At 39.9% G+C, this 16,635-nt stretch overlaps 1 protein-coding gene across 16 annotated transcripts in view; it reads left to right on the top strand.

The window, feature by feature from the left end:
* syne1a (spectrin repeat containing, nuclear envelope 1a) overlaps positions 1-16,635 on the top strand; it is a 123,951-nt gene that overhangs the window by 40,657 nt on the left and 66,659 nt on the right. For 15 of the 16 annotated variants that reach the window (XM_067481338.1, XM_067481346.1, XM_067481345.1 and 12 more), the window contains 17 exons: positions 223-402; positions 672-825; positions 1,394-1,552; positions 2,197-2,379; positions 2,482-2,583; positions 2,913-3,116; positions 3,615-3,822; positions 5,124-5,236; positions 5,534-5,739; positions 5,830-5,991; positions 6,095-6,374; positions 6,661-6,833; positions 7,756-8,065; positions 8,196-8,360; positions 10,032-10,391; positions 11,837-11,973; positions 14,896-15,073. In XM_067481338.1, the coding sequence (XP_067337439.1) occupies positions 223-402; positions 672-825; positions 1,394-1,552; positions 2,197-2,379; positions 2,482-2,583; positions 2,913-3,116; positions 3,615-3,822; positions 5,124-5,236; positions 5,534-5,739; positions 5,830-5,991; positions 6,095-6,374; positions 6,661-6,833; positions 7,756-8,065; positions 8,196-8,360; positions 10,032-10,391; positions 11,837-11,973; positions 14,896-15,073 (3,274 nt within the window). The remainder of the gene's footprint in view (positions 1-222; positions 403-671; positions 826-1,393; positions 1,553-2,196; positions 2,380-2,481; positions 2,584-2,912; positions 3,117-3,614; positions 3,823-5,123; positions 5,237-5,533; positions 5,740-5,829; positions 5,992-6,094; positions 6,375-6,660; positions 6,834-7,755; positions 8,066-8,195; positions 8,361-10,031; positions 10,392-11,836; positions 11,974-14,895; positions 15,074-16,635) is intronic. The other variant, XM_067481339.1, reaches the window with a different exon arrangement.

Here is a 16,635-nt window from a genome sequence, read left to right on the forward strand (position 1 = left end):
CCTATTCCAGTTATGATGTTAAAACATATAATGTAAAATTATGAATATTCTTTGTAATGCATGCTGTGAGGCCTAATGTATGTAACTTCAAGAAACAAACTGAATTAAGCCAAACTATACAGTAGACAGTAAAATTCTATTCAAGTTTGAGCCCCTAAAAAAGTCTTTATTATATAGAAATCAGGCTAGTAATCCCTATTGTTCTGCATTTATTTCTTCCAGGCTACGTTTCTTTGTCCAGCTAGAGGATGAGCTTCAGTCTCTGCAGGATTCCCAACAGTGGTTAGAGGAGAAGGGAAGCCAGCTGGCTCAGAGAGACAGTGAGCTGGCTGGGGAGGCTCTCAGGGAGGTAGCACTGGTGAAGACAGCTTGGAAGAATGTCCAAGTTCTTATCACCAATGGGTAAGGAGATGAAACAGCACCCGAGAGGGATTTAGACTTAGTCATCTTATTTTAATCCTTTGCTTCATGTGTTTTTGGTGCAAATTTTTGAGAGCCAGTAGAATTATTTCGGACAAAAGCTGAAGGGGATAAGAAATGTGGAATTATTTTAACATGGAAACACACTGGAACAATTGAAGCAGATATAGAATGTGTCAGTGTTTTAACTAATATCCTGCATCTTAGAAGGTAATATCTCTGACCTTTTTTCCCTCGTATTTCTCCTTAAGTATAAAACAGAGTGGAGTATTGGTAGATCTTCTCCGTCAGGTCCGCCACCTGAAGTCAATCGTTAACACTATTGTGGAAAATGCTCAGGCTGTTGCTCACAATCTTCCCAATCATAACCATAATGCTCTTGAGGCCAGAAAGAGTTTCACACTGGTAAGAAACTTAAGTTTTCCCTTAAAAACTTGTATAAAAAACTTTATATAGATCACACATTATGTAGCTATAATTCATGTCTCACACACATTCTATGTGTAATAGCCCGCTTAATGAATACAAGAGAAAAATGAGAGAGCATGTAGGCAAATTAAATTGTTTAAATAACCTGTATACACTAAAACTGCAGAATAACTAGGAAGGATCTTTTTAGATGAAGTAGAAAAGTAACCTGTTTTCAGTTGTGAGAACTGCATTTTAGAGAATAGAATAGATTTTTTAAAAGATTTGTTATGGTTAATTAATCTTACAATGCAGAAAATCTCTTATAACCCAATAAGGATTTAATCTTCCAATTAAAATCAGCACATTTGGAGAGGAATTTGAAAAAGTTACTTTCTTTTTATAAAATCCTAACAATATATGTTATGTTATATGTACGTATGACTGTTAGTGAACTAACCTGTCAAGAGAGAACTTCTTCCTCTTCCCTTTCAGTGTGTACAGTATCTGTCCTTATATTGCTGGTCTGTTGTTGTTCTTTCTTCCTTTTATTCTGTTCCTCTAGCATGAGACGGTCCAAGGTGAGCTAAGAGAAAAACAAGAAGACATGGACCACCTCATCAGAACAGTCGAAGACCTCCAGAGAGAGCTGGACAAGGTTCCCAACTCTGATAAATGTTCTGTACAGAGAGACATGGAGACATTAAGAGATCAGTGGCTGGATGTAAGTGGTGGCCAGAAACACACTCGGTGTCATGCACAGATGTTTTGATAAACAGCTGCTGACTTCACAAATCATCATTTTTATTTATACACATGTGTCTCTGCAAAAATGCATATGCATTCACATCCTTAAACCTAATGTGCGTACATTTTAAAATTGTGACATTCATGATCTTGACACATGTGCTGTGCACCATTAATTTTACTAAAAACAGTGGGTGCTGTGGTCTGGAGCTGAAAAATAAGACTATAAAGTGGTTTACCAAACAAAAAAGAAATCACTTATGTCCACTCTGCCAAATGCTTCACCATTCCACCTTTATTATTTATTCTTGTCTGTTTTTTCATGCTTTTGCATTTTCTCCTCTTGTGGGATTTAGTTGGCTGCTCAGCTGTCACAAATGAGACAGGAATATAAACAAGTCTAGACATGTTATCTGTCTTTCTGTCTCACTCTCACTTCTCATCCCCACATCTGTCAGACCAATTAAGTCTCATTTCCCTTCTTCTCCCAGTAAAGCAGCTATCCCTTGTTATAGTGAGACACTGAAAAGTAAACACTAAGTAGAGAGATAGTATGTTTTATGGTAATCGAGGTACATTTTGTTCTGCACATAAACAGAGTGGGTGTCTATGTTCCCTCAGGTCTCAGAGAAAATACAAACCAACACAGAGAGACTGGGGTACTGTGTGGTGCTTTGGGATGACCTCAAGTCCATGGAGCAGGACATCAGCGAATGGACCGCTACCTCTATTGCTGAGCTAACTGACAGTGTCATCAATCTAAATGACAAAGAGAGGGCAGAGGTGCATCTGGCTACCTTTCAGGTCAGACTGATTTGGACAGTCTGCATGAGAGAGTGTGTGACTGATGATGGTTTTAAAAAAAATCATAGTTTTTGTGTCTATGTCCTGCACGTTGTTCTACAGGGTGAGGTTGAGAAGAGGGAGCAGAAGCTGGATGCTCTGCAGGACAGAGTGACAGAGCTGAAGCAGAGAGCCAAACTGCAGGAAACCCCACTGCAAATGCAGGTGAATATGGGTTGGAAAAACAATAAAGGAGGATGACTTTAGCCTTGTCAAGGGCTAACTTTGACAAGATCATTTGATGTGATGCAATGGTGTTTTAGGGTCTTTGTAAGTGAAGCACTGTTTTATATTATGTTATACTATAGTATTTATGTTACTGTTTTCTTGTCTGGCTAAACTGTATTTTGTTTTGCATTAAATATTTATAATATAATTACATTTAATTAGTAATGGGGATGCAAAAGTTTTCATGCCTATTTCTAAAATGTTCGTACCTAAATGTACTTTTAATATTATATTGATGAAGATCTTAGTTGTACATTTTAAACCAGGTCCTTGAGTCAGACCTGAGGAAGAAGATGGCCCATGTGCAGGAGGTGTACAACCAGGCCAAACACACTCTGACCTACTTCAGTTTCCAAAAGCAGCGACTAGAGGACCTGATGTCCCAGATGGCAGAGCGGCTGGAGGCAGTTGAGGGTTCCTTGTCTGAGCTCACTGAAGCTAGATCATCTAAAGACATTTGTACTGTCAAGGTATGGTGCTATAAATTTTAATACAAATTAAAATAATTTGTTAATGAGTTTCTGTATTTAAATAATTGATAGTCATTTTCCCACCTCCTGCACCAATATTAAAATATTTTGTAGCCAACTGAGGGAGAGACAAAGGTCTGACCAAATTAATATCTGAATAAATTCCAAGAAACTGACAATGACAAGCTGACTGAGCAGGATTTGGATTTAACTCGAGTCCTGGATCATCTCAGTCCCTCAGAACGAGGTGGACCTGTGAAAACTTTACCCTGCAAGAACTTCTGTCCTCAATTATGACCTTCTTTGGTGGTCAGAGGTTACATAACACAGTTACATAACATCATCCTTTGATCTGAAACTCATGCTCTAGAACACTTCTGCATGATAGATATTTAGTTTCAGTGTCTCTGCCCTTTCCACAACATGGGGTCCTCACTGATGAAGATATACAGTATGTTCATCATTAGCTTTTTATTTTTCACTGCTTTTTATTTACAGGACCTAGAGAGCATAGTGCAGCAACAGAAAAGAGATATGGATTTGGCCAGAGATGCTCTGAATGCCCTGTGCAGGTCATATCCCTCTCAAGAGCTGTCATGTCTATCCTCTGACCTTACTTCTATTGCCAAGCGAACAGAGGCTGCTGCACAGCGCTGTGCCAAGACCAGGGGCAGCCTGCAGGATGAGCTACAGCTTCACTACAACGGTAATATATATTTAGATTTTGTTTGTGGAGTTAAATTAAGTTCTGATTGTTTATTTAGTATTCTCATTTAATTCTTAACACTTGTTACCTTGGTGACAAATTGAATTTCAATTAAATACATATGATCAACAATTTCCAATTGTAACATTGCATTGAATAATGAAATTAATTAATTAGTTTTATATAAATACACCAAAACATATAAACAATTACAAAACAGTGCTAATATTATCAAGGTATCAATTCATTACATTTTACAAATTTCCATAATAATCAATTGTCTCTCTGTCATGGGCACCTCTACACAGCAAGTAAGTGACACTAACTATTTGTGGGACACAATTGATAAGTTCTCTAACCCTATGTTCTGGAGAAGCCACAAACAAAAAGTCTAAAAGAAATGTGATTTCTGTTATAAGAAGGCGACCCCCATATTTTAGTCTGAGTATCACTTTGCAAGCAATACAATGTGGTTTAAGGATGAGAATAATACTGTGACTCAATAACCTGTTGCTTTCTTTAGAAATACAGTCACTTTCAAACAACCATTTAGTTTGAATTTAAAAAAAATATTGTCAAACAAGGCAGAGACCAACAATGTGACAAAAACACTGATGTATAGAAAATCTCCTAAAAATAAATGAGTAACATGCTTTTATTCTAGTTCATTAGTGCATAGCTTGAGCCAAGAGATTTTCTTATAATTTTTTTTCATATCTTCTTGTATTTTAATTTCCTCTGCCAATTACATTGACAGATTTATGTGATAGCACTCAGGTAGCCATGATGCTTTTAACTTGTTCCTGATAAGGACAAATAAGAATTTTAATAGCACTTAAAATCTTATAATCTCCAAAGAAAATGGTACATAACTATATGTTGCAGTGTCATTTGTTCATGTTAGTGAGCAACAGATTTAGTGTTGATTAGCCTACATTTTTCCCCAGAGTCCACTCAGCCCGCCCACAACAATCCACACTTCATTGACACACACTGTCTGGTGCTCCAGTGCACTTTCACTGCTCAGACACACACCTGTGCCTCGAAGAGTAATGTTGCTCTCGTCACATCTGCTCTCAAGGGAGTCATTTTGGGCTTGTTGCCAAGGCAACCTTGTGCTGCACAGCATGGACACGCCAACACTACCCATCTGTCTGAACACATCGCCTTCTCTTGCTCCCCTCTTTCTGGTTCCTTCATTTTTAAATCTGCCTTCATTTTACCACATGTCAGTTTTCCTCAACTTGTCACCCCGTCTTTCCTTTATAATTTTTACTGGTTCTTCCTCATGACCAATGCAGAGCTTGTCCAAGACTTCCACACATGGCTGGCAGATCCAAAGTTGGAACTCAAAGAATGTTCGAACCAATCTGGAGATGTTTCCATCCTCGGAGCCAAGTTACAGAGGTTGAAGGTACTGTTAAACTATGCCCTTTCTTACTCTTACAGTGCAGTTTCTGGAGAAGAGTGATTAATAAAACTTTTTTTTTTTTTTTTTTACAATATAATAATAATAATAATAGTAAAATACAGTAAGTAAGAATTTTTATGTAAAATACTTTATTCTTTAAACATACTTTTCTGTATTACTTTCTAGAACTATTCGAAGACTCCACACACTCACAATAGATGTGAGGGTTGTGACTCTGAAAATTAAGCAGCAACGTGCAAACACGTCAGGTTTTTACTTTACTATCTTATAAATCTACAGGTGTTATTTGAGCGGAAAGCAGAGGGGGAAAAGTATGTCTCTCAGGTTTGTGAGGAAGCAGAGAGGCTCCAGCTCCACCTGCCCAAAGCTGCAGTTTCTCACGTTCAAGAACATCTCTCCTCCTGTCAGAGAGAGTGGAGCAACTTTGTTAACAGCTGCTCTCAGAGCCAACAAGACTTGGAAGAAAGTGTTGACCTTTTAAAAAAGTAAGTCATCACCCTTGTTGTATGTTGTCTTCATGTAAAGAAATTAAAATGAAAGTGTGCCTCTACATGCCTTTTCCCTTTCCTGTGCAGTTTTGATGACTGTGTAGTGGGTGTAAGAGCCTGGCTAAAGCACATGGAGTTCAGCCTCAAGAATGAAACTGCCCTTGCGATGGAGAGCAAGCAAGGAGGATTGGACACCACAGAAGAGCTCCAAAGATTAGAAAATCTCCATAAAGAACTTGTAGAAAGAAGGTGTGTGTACACTCTATGTGGATGTGTGAAGCTATATGCTAAAGATGTGATTGCATATGCTGTTAAATATTTTTAACAAAAACCTATAATTTTATCTTGAAAGGGTCTCTATTGAGCATCTTTGCCAGGATGCCCACTCTCTGTCTGAAGCAGGTCGAGGGTCAGGAGGAGAGGTTAGAGTAACAAGCCAACTCCAGATGGAGCACCAGACCCTACTGAAGGCAGCCAGAGAGAGGCTGCGAGGCTGCCAGGAGAGCCAGGCCTTTGGAGAGACCCTCCAGGGAGTTTGGGCCTGGCTGGAGGAGATCCAGGAGAGACTAGGTACAGTAGACAGCACGATGGGGACCAAAGAGCAGTTGGAGCAGAGGCTGGAGACTGTGCAGGTAAGAGGGTGTCTGGTTGGTATGCAATACATACATTATTTGGTATTTTCACTGAATAATTTAGAGGACATACATCTAAGAAATTATTGTTAGTAGCATGCACATACTGTATTTTCCTTCATGTAATTGATTTTCCACAAAGCTTTTGAGTTTATTGATCAGATTTGTTATACAATTCATATATGTTTTGGTGAACACAAGAGGGGGCTATTTGCTTGTGAAAGTTTTTCATGCAAAATTCTGATTTCTGTATCAAGTCCACTGTGTCTCTGTTCTGTTCACACAGGACATCCTGCTTTTAAAGGGAGAGGGAGAGGTGAAGCTGAATATGGCTTTGGGTAAGGGTGAGCTGGCACTGCGCAACTATGAAGCTGCCGGGCAGGAAGTGGTCCGTTCCCAGCTTCAGGAATTGGAGGATGCATGGGCAACACTGCTTGTGACTGCCATGAGCTGTCACAGGTGAACTGCACACCTTGAACTATCACTTATAAAATACTTGCCAGCTTAAAGCGATTTACATTTCAGAAGAAGTGATGGTCCCTTTAACCTAGTATTATGTCATAATTCTAATGTATTATTATATATGCAGGCCTGACAAGCTGCAGTGAACAAATAACATCTTCAGCTTTTTATTGTGTGATTAAAATTTACCTCAGGACATTTTAGAGGCCAATTATGTTTATGCCAAAAACCCCTATCTCTTGGAAACTGGTTATTTTCATCATGATAGATTGATGTCTCAATGCCATTAATTACCATTAGTTTAAATACATAATAAGAAGTATTGCTTCACGGTGTAACTCTGATTAATGTATCTGATTTAGTGTATTTAGTCCTCCTCTGTGTGTAACAGTATGCACATACAACAGTGTGTGTGTGTGTTGTGTGTTGTTTAATTGAGCAATTATGGCACCTCCTAGAAAAAAAATTGATCTCATTAGGGACCAACGGTGGATGCCAAACAGTGGGTCACACATGGGGTGTGTTTGTATTTAAGGGAAAAGAGATAACAGGAGGTGAAGGGTAGCAGGTGAAATGGTGCTACATTTGTGTGTGTGAGGATATTGGCATTATTTGTACATACAGAGGTAACAGATGGCAAGGAAAAATCCTGGGTGTGTATTTGTGTCTGCGTGTGTTTGAACCTTCTGAGAAATGGGAATATAGGGACTAGGGCAGTATAAGAGTTTATGTTTTCTGCAGTAGCAAGGGTCTAATGTTCAGATGTTATGTGCTAAAGTTATCTGAGTTCAAAGGAGCCAGATTACATATAGAGTTTTAACATAAAACATTACTGTCTTCATACTAGGCCTTATTGAAAATATACTGTACTGACAGACAGCACAGAGACTAACACAGAGGTTTACTTTCCACCATTTAGTCGTTTGGAGTGGACAGTATCACAGTGGGGAGGATACCTTGACAGTGTTGCCCAGCTGCAATGCTGGATGGAGGCTGTCCAGCGGGAAGTGTGTGCCCCTCTCCCCCCACAACCGGGGCCCAGAGAGAAAGCCTCCCAGTTAGAGAGACTGAGAGCTCTGCTGGTTGATCTGGAAGACCACCAGATGGCACTCTCCAGCCTAGAAGAAAAGGCCAGAGAACTTTTTAAGAAGACTGGTGATGCCAGCTTTAACCATGGTGCTCGCACCCAGCTGCAAGCCCAGTTTGATGACCTCACAACCTTGGTCGAGGTACAGAGATTTTACTTTATCCTTTGATATAGATAGTATAGCTTGAACCTCTTCTTGCTCGTTAAAATCGCTTGGTAAAATTGTCAGTTAAATAACAATGAACATGTACATTTTTACACTGATTCAATAGGAGAGAGTACGTTTAGCTCAGGCCGTGGTGTTGGAGCACCAGGAATACCTGGAGGCTGTTAAGGAACTCACTGATTGGCTGATGACTGCAGGGGAGGAACTACAGCACTGGTCTGATACATCAGGAGACTCTGAATCCATCAAAAAGAAACTGTCGGAAGTGAGGGTAAGTAGGAGTGTCACACACATACAAACATTGCCCGTCAATGTCATTATTCACATATTAATATACAATTATATAATATATGATTCAGAAAGTCTTTATTGCATTGTAGATTTAATTTAAAATGGTACTGAAAGAGTGAGTTATATTTTAATGCCAAAGTGAAAACGTGTTTTTAAATTGGCAAATGAAAAAAACTTCAATATCTAGTTTTTAAAAGTATCTAACTTCCACCTACTGCTTTTGGAAATACAATACAGCAGTATCGAAGAGCAGTCACAGAATGTAATCCCTCTGCACTGCAAAAATCAAAACTGAAAGCATATAGAGCATGAAGAACCCAGCACCTATGGGATATTATTGCCAAACTCAGGGGCTCAAGATGTGAATATTTTTGCAATGTACATATTTCATTTTTAACAAATTAGCCAAAAAATCTAAACATGTTAGCTGGAGTAGATTTGTGTGTAAAATGACAATTTCATTAATTAAAGGTTAAACGTGCAACTCTAAAAGTGCGCAGTGATTGTCAGTCGGAATTTTTTCAGTCCTGAAAGAATAAGCTATTTATTATTATAGTGTTACTGGTTATGAATTGAGCATTGATGAACTGGAGATTGATCAGATGTGTATTAAAATACTTTTAACTCTTCCACCCTGTAGGAATGTTTCAGCATAATTATTCCACACATTTACATTAAATCTAAAAACCAACTAAAAGCCAACAATAAAAGTAAGAGTAATAACAGTGATGTTTCTCTAAACTGACACTACTGTGAGTTTTTGTGTGTGTTTCAACTACACCCAAGATTTACTATGTAATATCTGTTGCTAAGGGAACTGATTGCTGAATTAGCTGAACCTATCTAATCTTAATGGACCCCTGCCATGAAGAAGTACTGACTATGGAGGGAATTGGAATTGGTTCTCAGTTTGTTCCCGTATCACAGCCAAATATCTCAATCTCTCATGGAACATTTCACTGCCAATAAGTTGATCTATGACTGTGTAAAAAAAGGTAAACGTGAGAAGAAGTGGCTTTAATTTGCCTAAGATTTTTCCTGACCAATAATTTCGCCATTATGAGGAGAGAAAAATATGAGAAGATATTGACTTGCATTTAAATTTCACACATAGGTCCTAATTATCACATTAGAAATGTGTGTTTGTAGAGCCAGGCTGTGAAACATCTCACTACAGGAGGACATGTATTTTGTTTTATACACCAGCTAGTTATGCTATTTCCATTTCCCATGTATTTACAAGGTTAATGCTCATATTGTTCCGTTCATATACTCCAAAAATTAGTCAATTTTTTTCTATTTAATCCATGTCTCACTGCTATAACATCACACTCAGGTGTTTGCTTTGCCACTATCTGCTTTCCTGCACAGGCTGAGAGATGGAGGTAGAGAGAGATGGAGACAGAGGATGAAATTAGTAATAGTGAGAGGATAGACAGAAATGCAAATACAGGACATGAGAGCCACTGGTAGAAAGACAGAATCAGAAATCTGGGAATAAAGGTAGAAAGTCACAGAGCAAATGACTTATGAGAAAAAGACCATGCAGGCAGCTTTAAATAGAATCAACTGCAAATCTGGAGGATGCAGTTTCCGTAGCCACAGTTTCCGTAGCAACTTTGTCTACTGAGTATCCTCCCTATCTCCTCAGGAGCGGGTAGAGTGTTGGTTACTGGAGGGCCGAGAACGCCTCTGCCGGGTGCGTCGAACTGCAGCTACTACGGCAGAACACACGGCGGCAGGAGGCTGCGAGGCCATGGATCGGCAGCTAGGGGCGCTGTCCCACGCTCTGGAGCAATGGGAAGGGGCAGCGCTGAGGTCCAGGGATGGCCTAGAGGGGGCACTAGCTGCTGCTCAAGCTTCTGAAGAGGAATATGACCGTCTGACCGCACAGCTGGAGGATGAGTTAAAAGAGCTGGATGGACGGCTGAGGAGGTGGAGCCAGGAGTTGGTTAAAGCTGAAGGGCGGAGCAACGGCAAGGAAGCCGTGGAAGGATGGCAGCTGGCTAAGGTACCATAGCACAGACTTAAAAATAAATGGCAGCATAATGTTTAAATTATTCATTGTTTATCTGCTCACAATAGTTTAGTTAAGAAATAATGAACAATGAAAACCAATTTGGGTCTGAATAGTGATGTGTAAAACCAAACAGGGACCATACTATGCTAATTTCAGAGAAGGTGATTAGTGTTTTTTTAATGGAAAGCCCCTGACACACTGACACATTGTGCAGACATACATCCTCTGACTTAAGCTTGCATCATTTGTTAGTAATTATCTATTCTTATTGTAAATCCTAAAAACAGATTAGTTAGTAAATCAGTTTTACTGGGATGATGAAGGAGTGACAGCTCCAGTAGAATCCCATCAGTTTCTGCCCATTCTATCTTCCCCTTCTGTCCTATCTACTCCTTACTCCTTTTGTTTTTTTGCCATTATTTGCCACTATCTTTCCCTCCCAAGCATTCCCCTATTTATTTATTCCCCTTTTTTGCTGCCTAACTCATTTGAACTGAAGTGGAAAGTGATGTCTTTCTCAGCTGTCAGGGTTGTTTCTTTCTATTCACCTCCCCCGCTGATCAATTTCCTACCTCTACAAGATGTTTACACTGTGACAATTTCTCTGTATTGTCAAGGCCATGCCAGTATGTACACCCTCATGCTCCTCCCCAGCCTTCTTCCATGCTTTTCTCCAGTTTACCTCACTTTGAGGCTGTCAGTAAAGAGAGGAGGAGTCATTCCCCTCCTCCGCTTCTCTTTCTCCTCCTCCAGTCTGCTTCCTGCATCCAGCCTTGTTTTCGTTACGTGCTCGTTTGTGTGCGCTTGAACCAATCCTGCATCTGTGAGGGCTGACAGCTGAATTCCAGCGGGAGAGAGCGTGAGAGAGGGAGAAGGAGGAAAAATGTGTGAGTGGGAATAAGTGTAAAAAGTGGGAGGGAGGAAGGGCGAGAGAGAGAGAGGAGGGAAGCGAAAGTAGCAGAACGATGGAAGGAGGGTGGTAAGAAGAAGAGAGAGAAGACAGCTACGAGTCCACCAGAATAAAGAATGAGGGAGGGTTGTTTATTGGTCACACGTTAGAAAGTGAACGAGCAAACGAGCCAGTCCGACAGTTTGTCCATATTTCATGGGACAGGATTTCATGACTGTGTGAGTGCAGAATGCAAGGCATGCTGAGGAAAGCGGGAGAACGTTATCCACAGCTCCTTCCTGCCACACTACGAAGAACAGAAATGCTATTGTACATGCAGCACTGTGAGTATGTGTTGAAGGGCGCCTGTATGTGTGTTTATGTGTGAACGTGAGAAGAGCGAAAAGAACCAAGCCAGGGTGTGAATAGGAATGTGAGTGCACTTATTGAACGGTGCCATGCAGATCCATTGGGTGCTTATCTCTCCTTGACACCTACACACACGCAGAAGCAAACAGACAGCTGGTGTCTGTTTTGTGTTGTTTAGGAAATTCTGGAGGGCTTACAGAGCGCAGAGCCGATGGCAGAGAAGCTGAAAGGCCAACTGAACGACCTAGTGAGATACTCCAGAGACCTGGGCTCACAGTCAGACCGGGTCACTGCACTTATCAAACAGCACAACAGGTAAGAATTGTCTCTCTGCTTTAGTAAACAATGGATGGTGGAAAGTAGTCCTATGTATGTTTTAATAATGTGGATTTGAAATAAAAGTAACATTTAATGGCTAAGCATTTCCTACAGTGTTATCACTTCAGTATTTTATACATTTCTTAATACATTATTACAGATCAAACTTTATTTTTTAAACCAACCAAAAAGTTTTAAAAGTTCTTCAAACAAATAAACATGCGACCTTAAATGCTTAAACAAACTAATTATTTCTATGATTTGGCATTAATTTGCTGTATCTTAGCATCAGACTCACTATCAACCACATAGCTGAAGCCAGTTTTTAGCTTAGTGAGGAGAGTGTCATGGGCAATATAAGATATGCATACAACTGGACAGAGCATCACATGCATTTGCTTCCAACACAACAAATTAACCAAAGAATCCCAACAATGGAAGGACAAGCCACCACACACGAGTGTGTGGATTAACTGCTCAGGTTTACAGTCTTATTAACACCAATCAGCCACAAATTAAGATTGATCTCCTCTGGTCTTTATGATGTATTGGAAGTCAAGGGTTAGCCACTCTAAACAGTCTGCAACTACACAGCCCCATACACAGCAAGAAAAAGAAGTACTACTTTAAACATTTTACTGAAGCATTTGGGTTAAATTGGTAGCTGATCAGTGTATACAGGTATGTGCATGTGTTTGCATAGATGGGTGTGTGACCAACTCAATGAGAATTGTGACATGTGTCAGCCAGACAAGGGTAAAAGGTGAAAGAGCACCAGAGACACTCATTGCTAAGCAAGGTTTCAGTCCCTAACGAGGTTTTCTTCGCCCATTGTTGTTCATTATATTTATTTTATTTTGTGACCTTCTCCAGTTTAATTCAATGCAGTGCTGAGAGTGCTGTACTCTAGCTCCAATCATCTACGTTTAAAATGATGTTATTTAGTGCTTTTTTGTTAACACAACATGGAGTTACTTTTCAAAAGGATAACGGTACATACAAAAGACCAACATGCACACAACCATGCTTTATTTACATGAGGGTAATATTAACAGTTTGAATTTGTGCAAGCTAGTGTGACAAAGCACTGTGACTAACACTTATTGGCAGACAATCTGAGTGAGGTCAACTTGATGCTTTGGCAGGTTATTGGCTTTGGCTGCTGATTGGCAAGAATGCCACTCTTGCTCCTTCACTTGGTGTTTTAGTTTCTAATAGACTTGGCCTTTGTGCTCTTTGCACCTGCCCTGCATCAAGCACTGCAGAAAGAAGAGCCAAGAGGGAAACGATGAAAAAGAGTCACAGGAGACATTAGAGGAAAAGGCAGTAACCCCCTCCTACTCTTAATAACACATGCCAGATTTTGTCTGTCACAGCAAAAAAAAAGTGCTTCTTCTACACCCAAGCTATCCCCACTGTGTTACCCTTTCATGCCCTCATCGCATCATTAAATCTCAAGGGTGTTTGTGTGTATAATGTACATTTGTGTGTCAGTGTCTGCTGGGGTCTGTTACAGTAGGAGTGTTTGTGTGTGTGTGTGTGTGTTTTATGCCTTTCTTTGGACAGTTTCTCCTGCTTAAACAGCTATGCACCTTGCTTTCCTGCTGTCTTACTTTCCATCGCTACTTTCACTCTCCCCTCCTTCATCCACTGTTCACTATGTAATAAACCTAGTGGCTTAGTTTTTCTTGTTGTTTTCCTACATTTTAATCGTATGTGCTTTGCATATTTGCATGTGATTACCTGTAAAATCAAGGTTAACTTGGCTGGAATATATATTTTATCATGTATTACACATGCCGGTATGCCTAGAAATATTGTCCATATTTTCCATTTTGTCCAATGTCGATTCAAGGTGTACTGTGCCTTATACAGTATGGAGCATAGTGGAAAAAAGAGTGTAGAGGTTGAGCTTGTAATGCATTTGACTTTCCCAGAGGAAACACAAACTGCTGTCCTCCTATTAAGTGTACAATATTAGCAGGTGTACTGTAACCATGGTCCTGTCCCTAACCTTAACAATACTGTAGTTTCTATGCTCAGATATTAAAAAAGAGAATTTTTAAAATGGTGACATTAGATGTAAAATAGTATTGTCACTCCTTATGCAAAATATGTTAACTGTCACTTAAAGAGGGATTTTATTGTTCAAAAGTTCTAGAAAGATTTCTGACCAACAGGACATTGAATATGAAGTTTTTCCAAAAATAAACCTAAATGCCACTGTCTGTTTTCATTAGAACATCTCTCCTGTTGAGCGTTGGGGCAAAGAGAGGAGTGGGGGGTGGTGTTTAAGGGTACTGTGTAGGAGGGGGTTGAGAGGCAACATATGAGTGGGGCAAGAGTTCAGATGGGTGACAAGACGGAGAGAATGATGGATGACAGGTTGATGATACAAGAAATAGGGTGAGATTGTTCAGGAGAGATGTTCTGCTGTGTAACCTCTCACATACTGTTCCCACGATCCCACCCTATTTCTTGTATCATCAACCTGTCATCCCTCGTTCTCTCCAACTTGTCACCCATCTGAACCATTGCCCCACTCATATGTTGCCTCTCAACCCCCTCCTACACAGTACCCCTAAACACCATCCCCCACTCCTCTCTTTCCCCCAACGCTCCTTCCTTCCACTTCACCCAGTTTGCCAGGTCTCCACCTGTGTGTTTCCCACTCATGTTCATCTAACATGCTTCCCTCTCTGCTACTCATACTGTGTGTAATTTGAGGACAGTATTTACAGTTTCTGAGCATCTCCTGATGTATTGTCTTTGTTTTAACAAGCACATGGGCAGGAGACAGCAAACACCACTTGTGGCAGTACCTCCTCTTTTTCTTTGTCCGTTGAATGGCCATGTTCTCAAGGTGCATTTGAGCCTGTGATTAACTTTTTAAAGTCATCCTTTTGTCTTGTTTCCCAGTCTCAGTCTTCGTGCATCCAGAGAGTGTCAAAACAAGGAGCGCTTGTTGGAGCAGAGGTTCCGTGCAGCCCTGAGAGATTTCCAGCAGTGGCTGGTCAATGCCAAAATCAGTACCGCCAAATGCTTCGATGTGCCACAGAGTGTTGCCGAGGCCACCACTGCTCTGCAGAGGATCCAAGTAAGACATATGTTTTGAGAGCTCTTATTAAAAGCTGATACCTGTGCAATTCAAAACATACATGCAAAAAAAAAAATGTATACTTCACAATGCTGTTCTTGCATTACACATCACAGATATGACTTCAAATACAAACTTTGTTTGTTTTTTCAGCTTTTGGTTTGTTTTATTGCTCTGTTTATTGCTGCTGGAAATATAAAATGCATCACCTCCTGTACACCAGAGAGTTTTCCCAGGACAGACAGCAAATATATGGATTTAAATACATTTTTGTAGTATTAATCAGGCACACAAAGTTAAAGAATTTTCATTTATTTAAGTAAAAATGTCACTAAATATCGCTGCAATCCATCTTTTTTGGAGAAAGGAATGCATTTTTAATAACTTGCTTTATGATGCTGAAGTGGTTGGTGGAGAAAAAAGAATACTCATTCATCCTCTCATGTCTGAGAACCATGTCCATAAACGCTTCAATGGTTGGCCATTAACCAGCTTAACTGAATAAGTGGCTGATGATAGTCCAGTTAGGGGAGCGTAATTTATTTCATCCTGGCGAGGGAATAAAATCAACAATCCCGTTGCCATAAAGGTCCTTTAGTATTGTTCTATCTTGGCACTGCAGCTACAGTACTAGTCAATGAGAAACAATTTTTTCAAATAATTGTTGGTCCATTATAAATTAAATTGTTTTTACATTTGAATTTTTGTGCATGTATTTGGTAGTTTAAGCAAAACCTGGTATTTTTTACCACAAAGGAAGTTGATATGGAATGATGTGATAGTTGAAGAATCAATGTGCTTTTAAGGGGTGATTGCTCAAGAGGAAGCCTGTAATGACATGCCCACTGTTGAGTGTCTTCTGGGGTGCTTATTGCAGTCATGGAACCTGCTGAAAGTAAGCTGAAAGTGGGCACATGGCCAAGAGGAATAAGTGAAAGCTTCGCAGTGGGGTCTCTTTGCCATTCTCTTCTAAATATTTGTGTCTATCTTTTTTCTGAGAATTCTCTGTGTCTGTCTCTGAGAAGCTGGCAGGTGTAATAGTCAGCCAGCTTCCCAGAGCACCCCAGGGCCCTGGCTACGAGTCAGGTGCTTGTCACTTAAGGTAGACGTCCCCAAAGCCCTGCACCATACAATTAATTACTTCTCCACACCTGACCACATCCAGCATTACATTACCACAGAGGAACTGTGATGTGATTCTTTGAGCTTAGCTTTAATTCTAGGACAGTAACTCTGCACTTGTAGATTAGACAATTTTAATCCAACCTTTTATGTTTTAGTTCAGTGGTGATACTGCACGTGATACTTGATTTATTTAATCAATAGCCACATGGTTGCAGCAATAAAAAAAAAAAAAAAACAGTTAAGAATATCAGTAGAACAATGGGTTATTTGAAGACATAATCTTCTGAAAGGATGTTAAAGGGAGTTTTGTGTGCTTCTTCAGAAGTTTCTAATGTGATAAAGTGTATGGCAGTGGAGAAGAGGCAAATACAGAGGAGGTCATGTTTTATTTATTAATGACTTGGTGAGGAATGTGGAACAATGTTTCCACATGGCTG

The sequence above is a fragment of the Channa argus genome, chromosome 17, assembly GCF_033026475.1.
Source record: "Channa argus isolate prfri chromosome 17, Channa argus male v1.0, whole genome shotgun sequence".
NCBI lineage: Eukaryota > Metazoa > Chordata > Actinopteri > Anabantiformes > Channidae > Channa > Channa argus.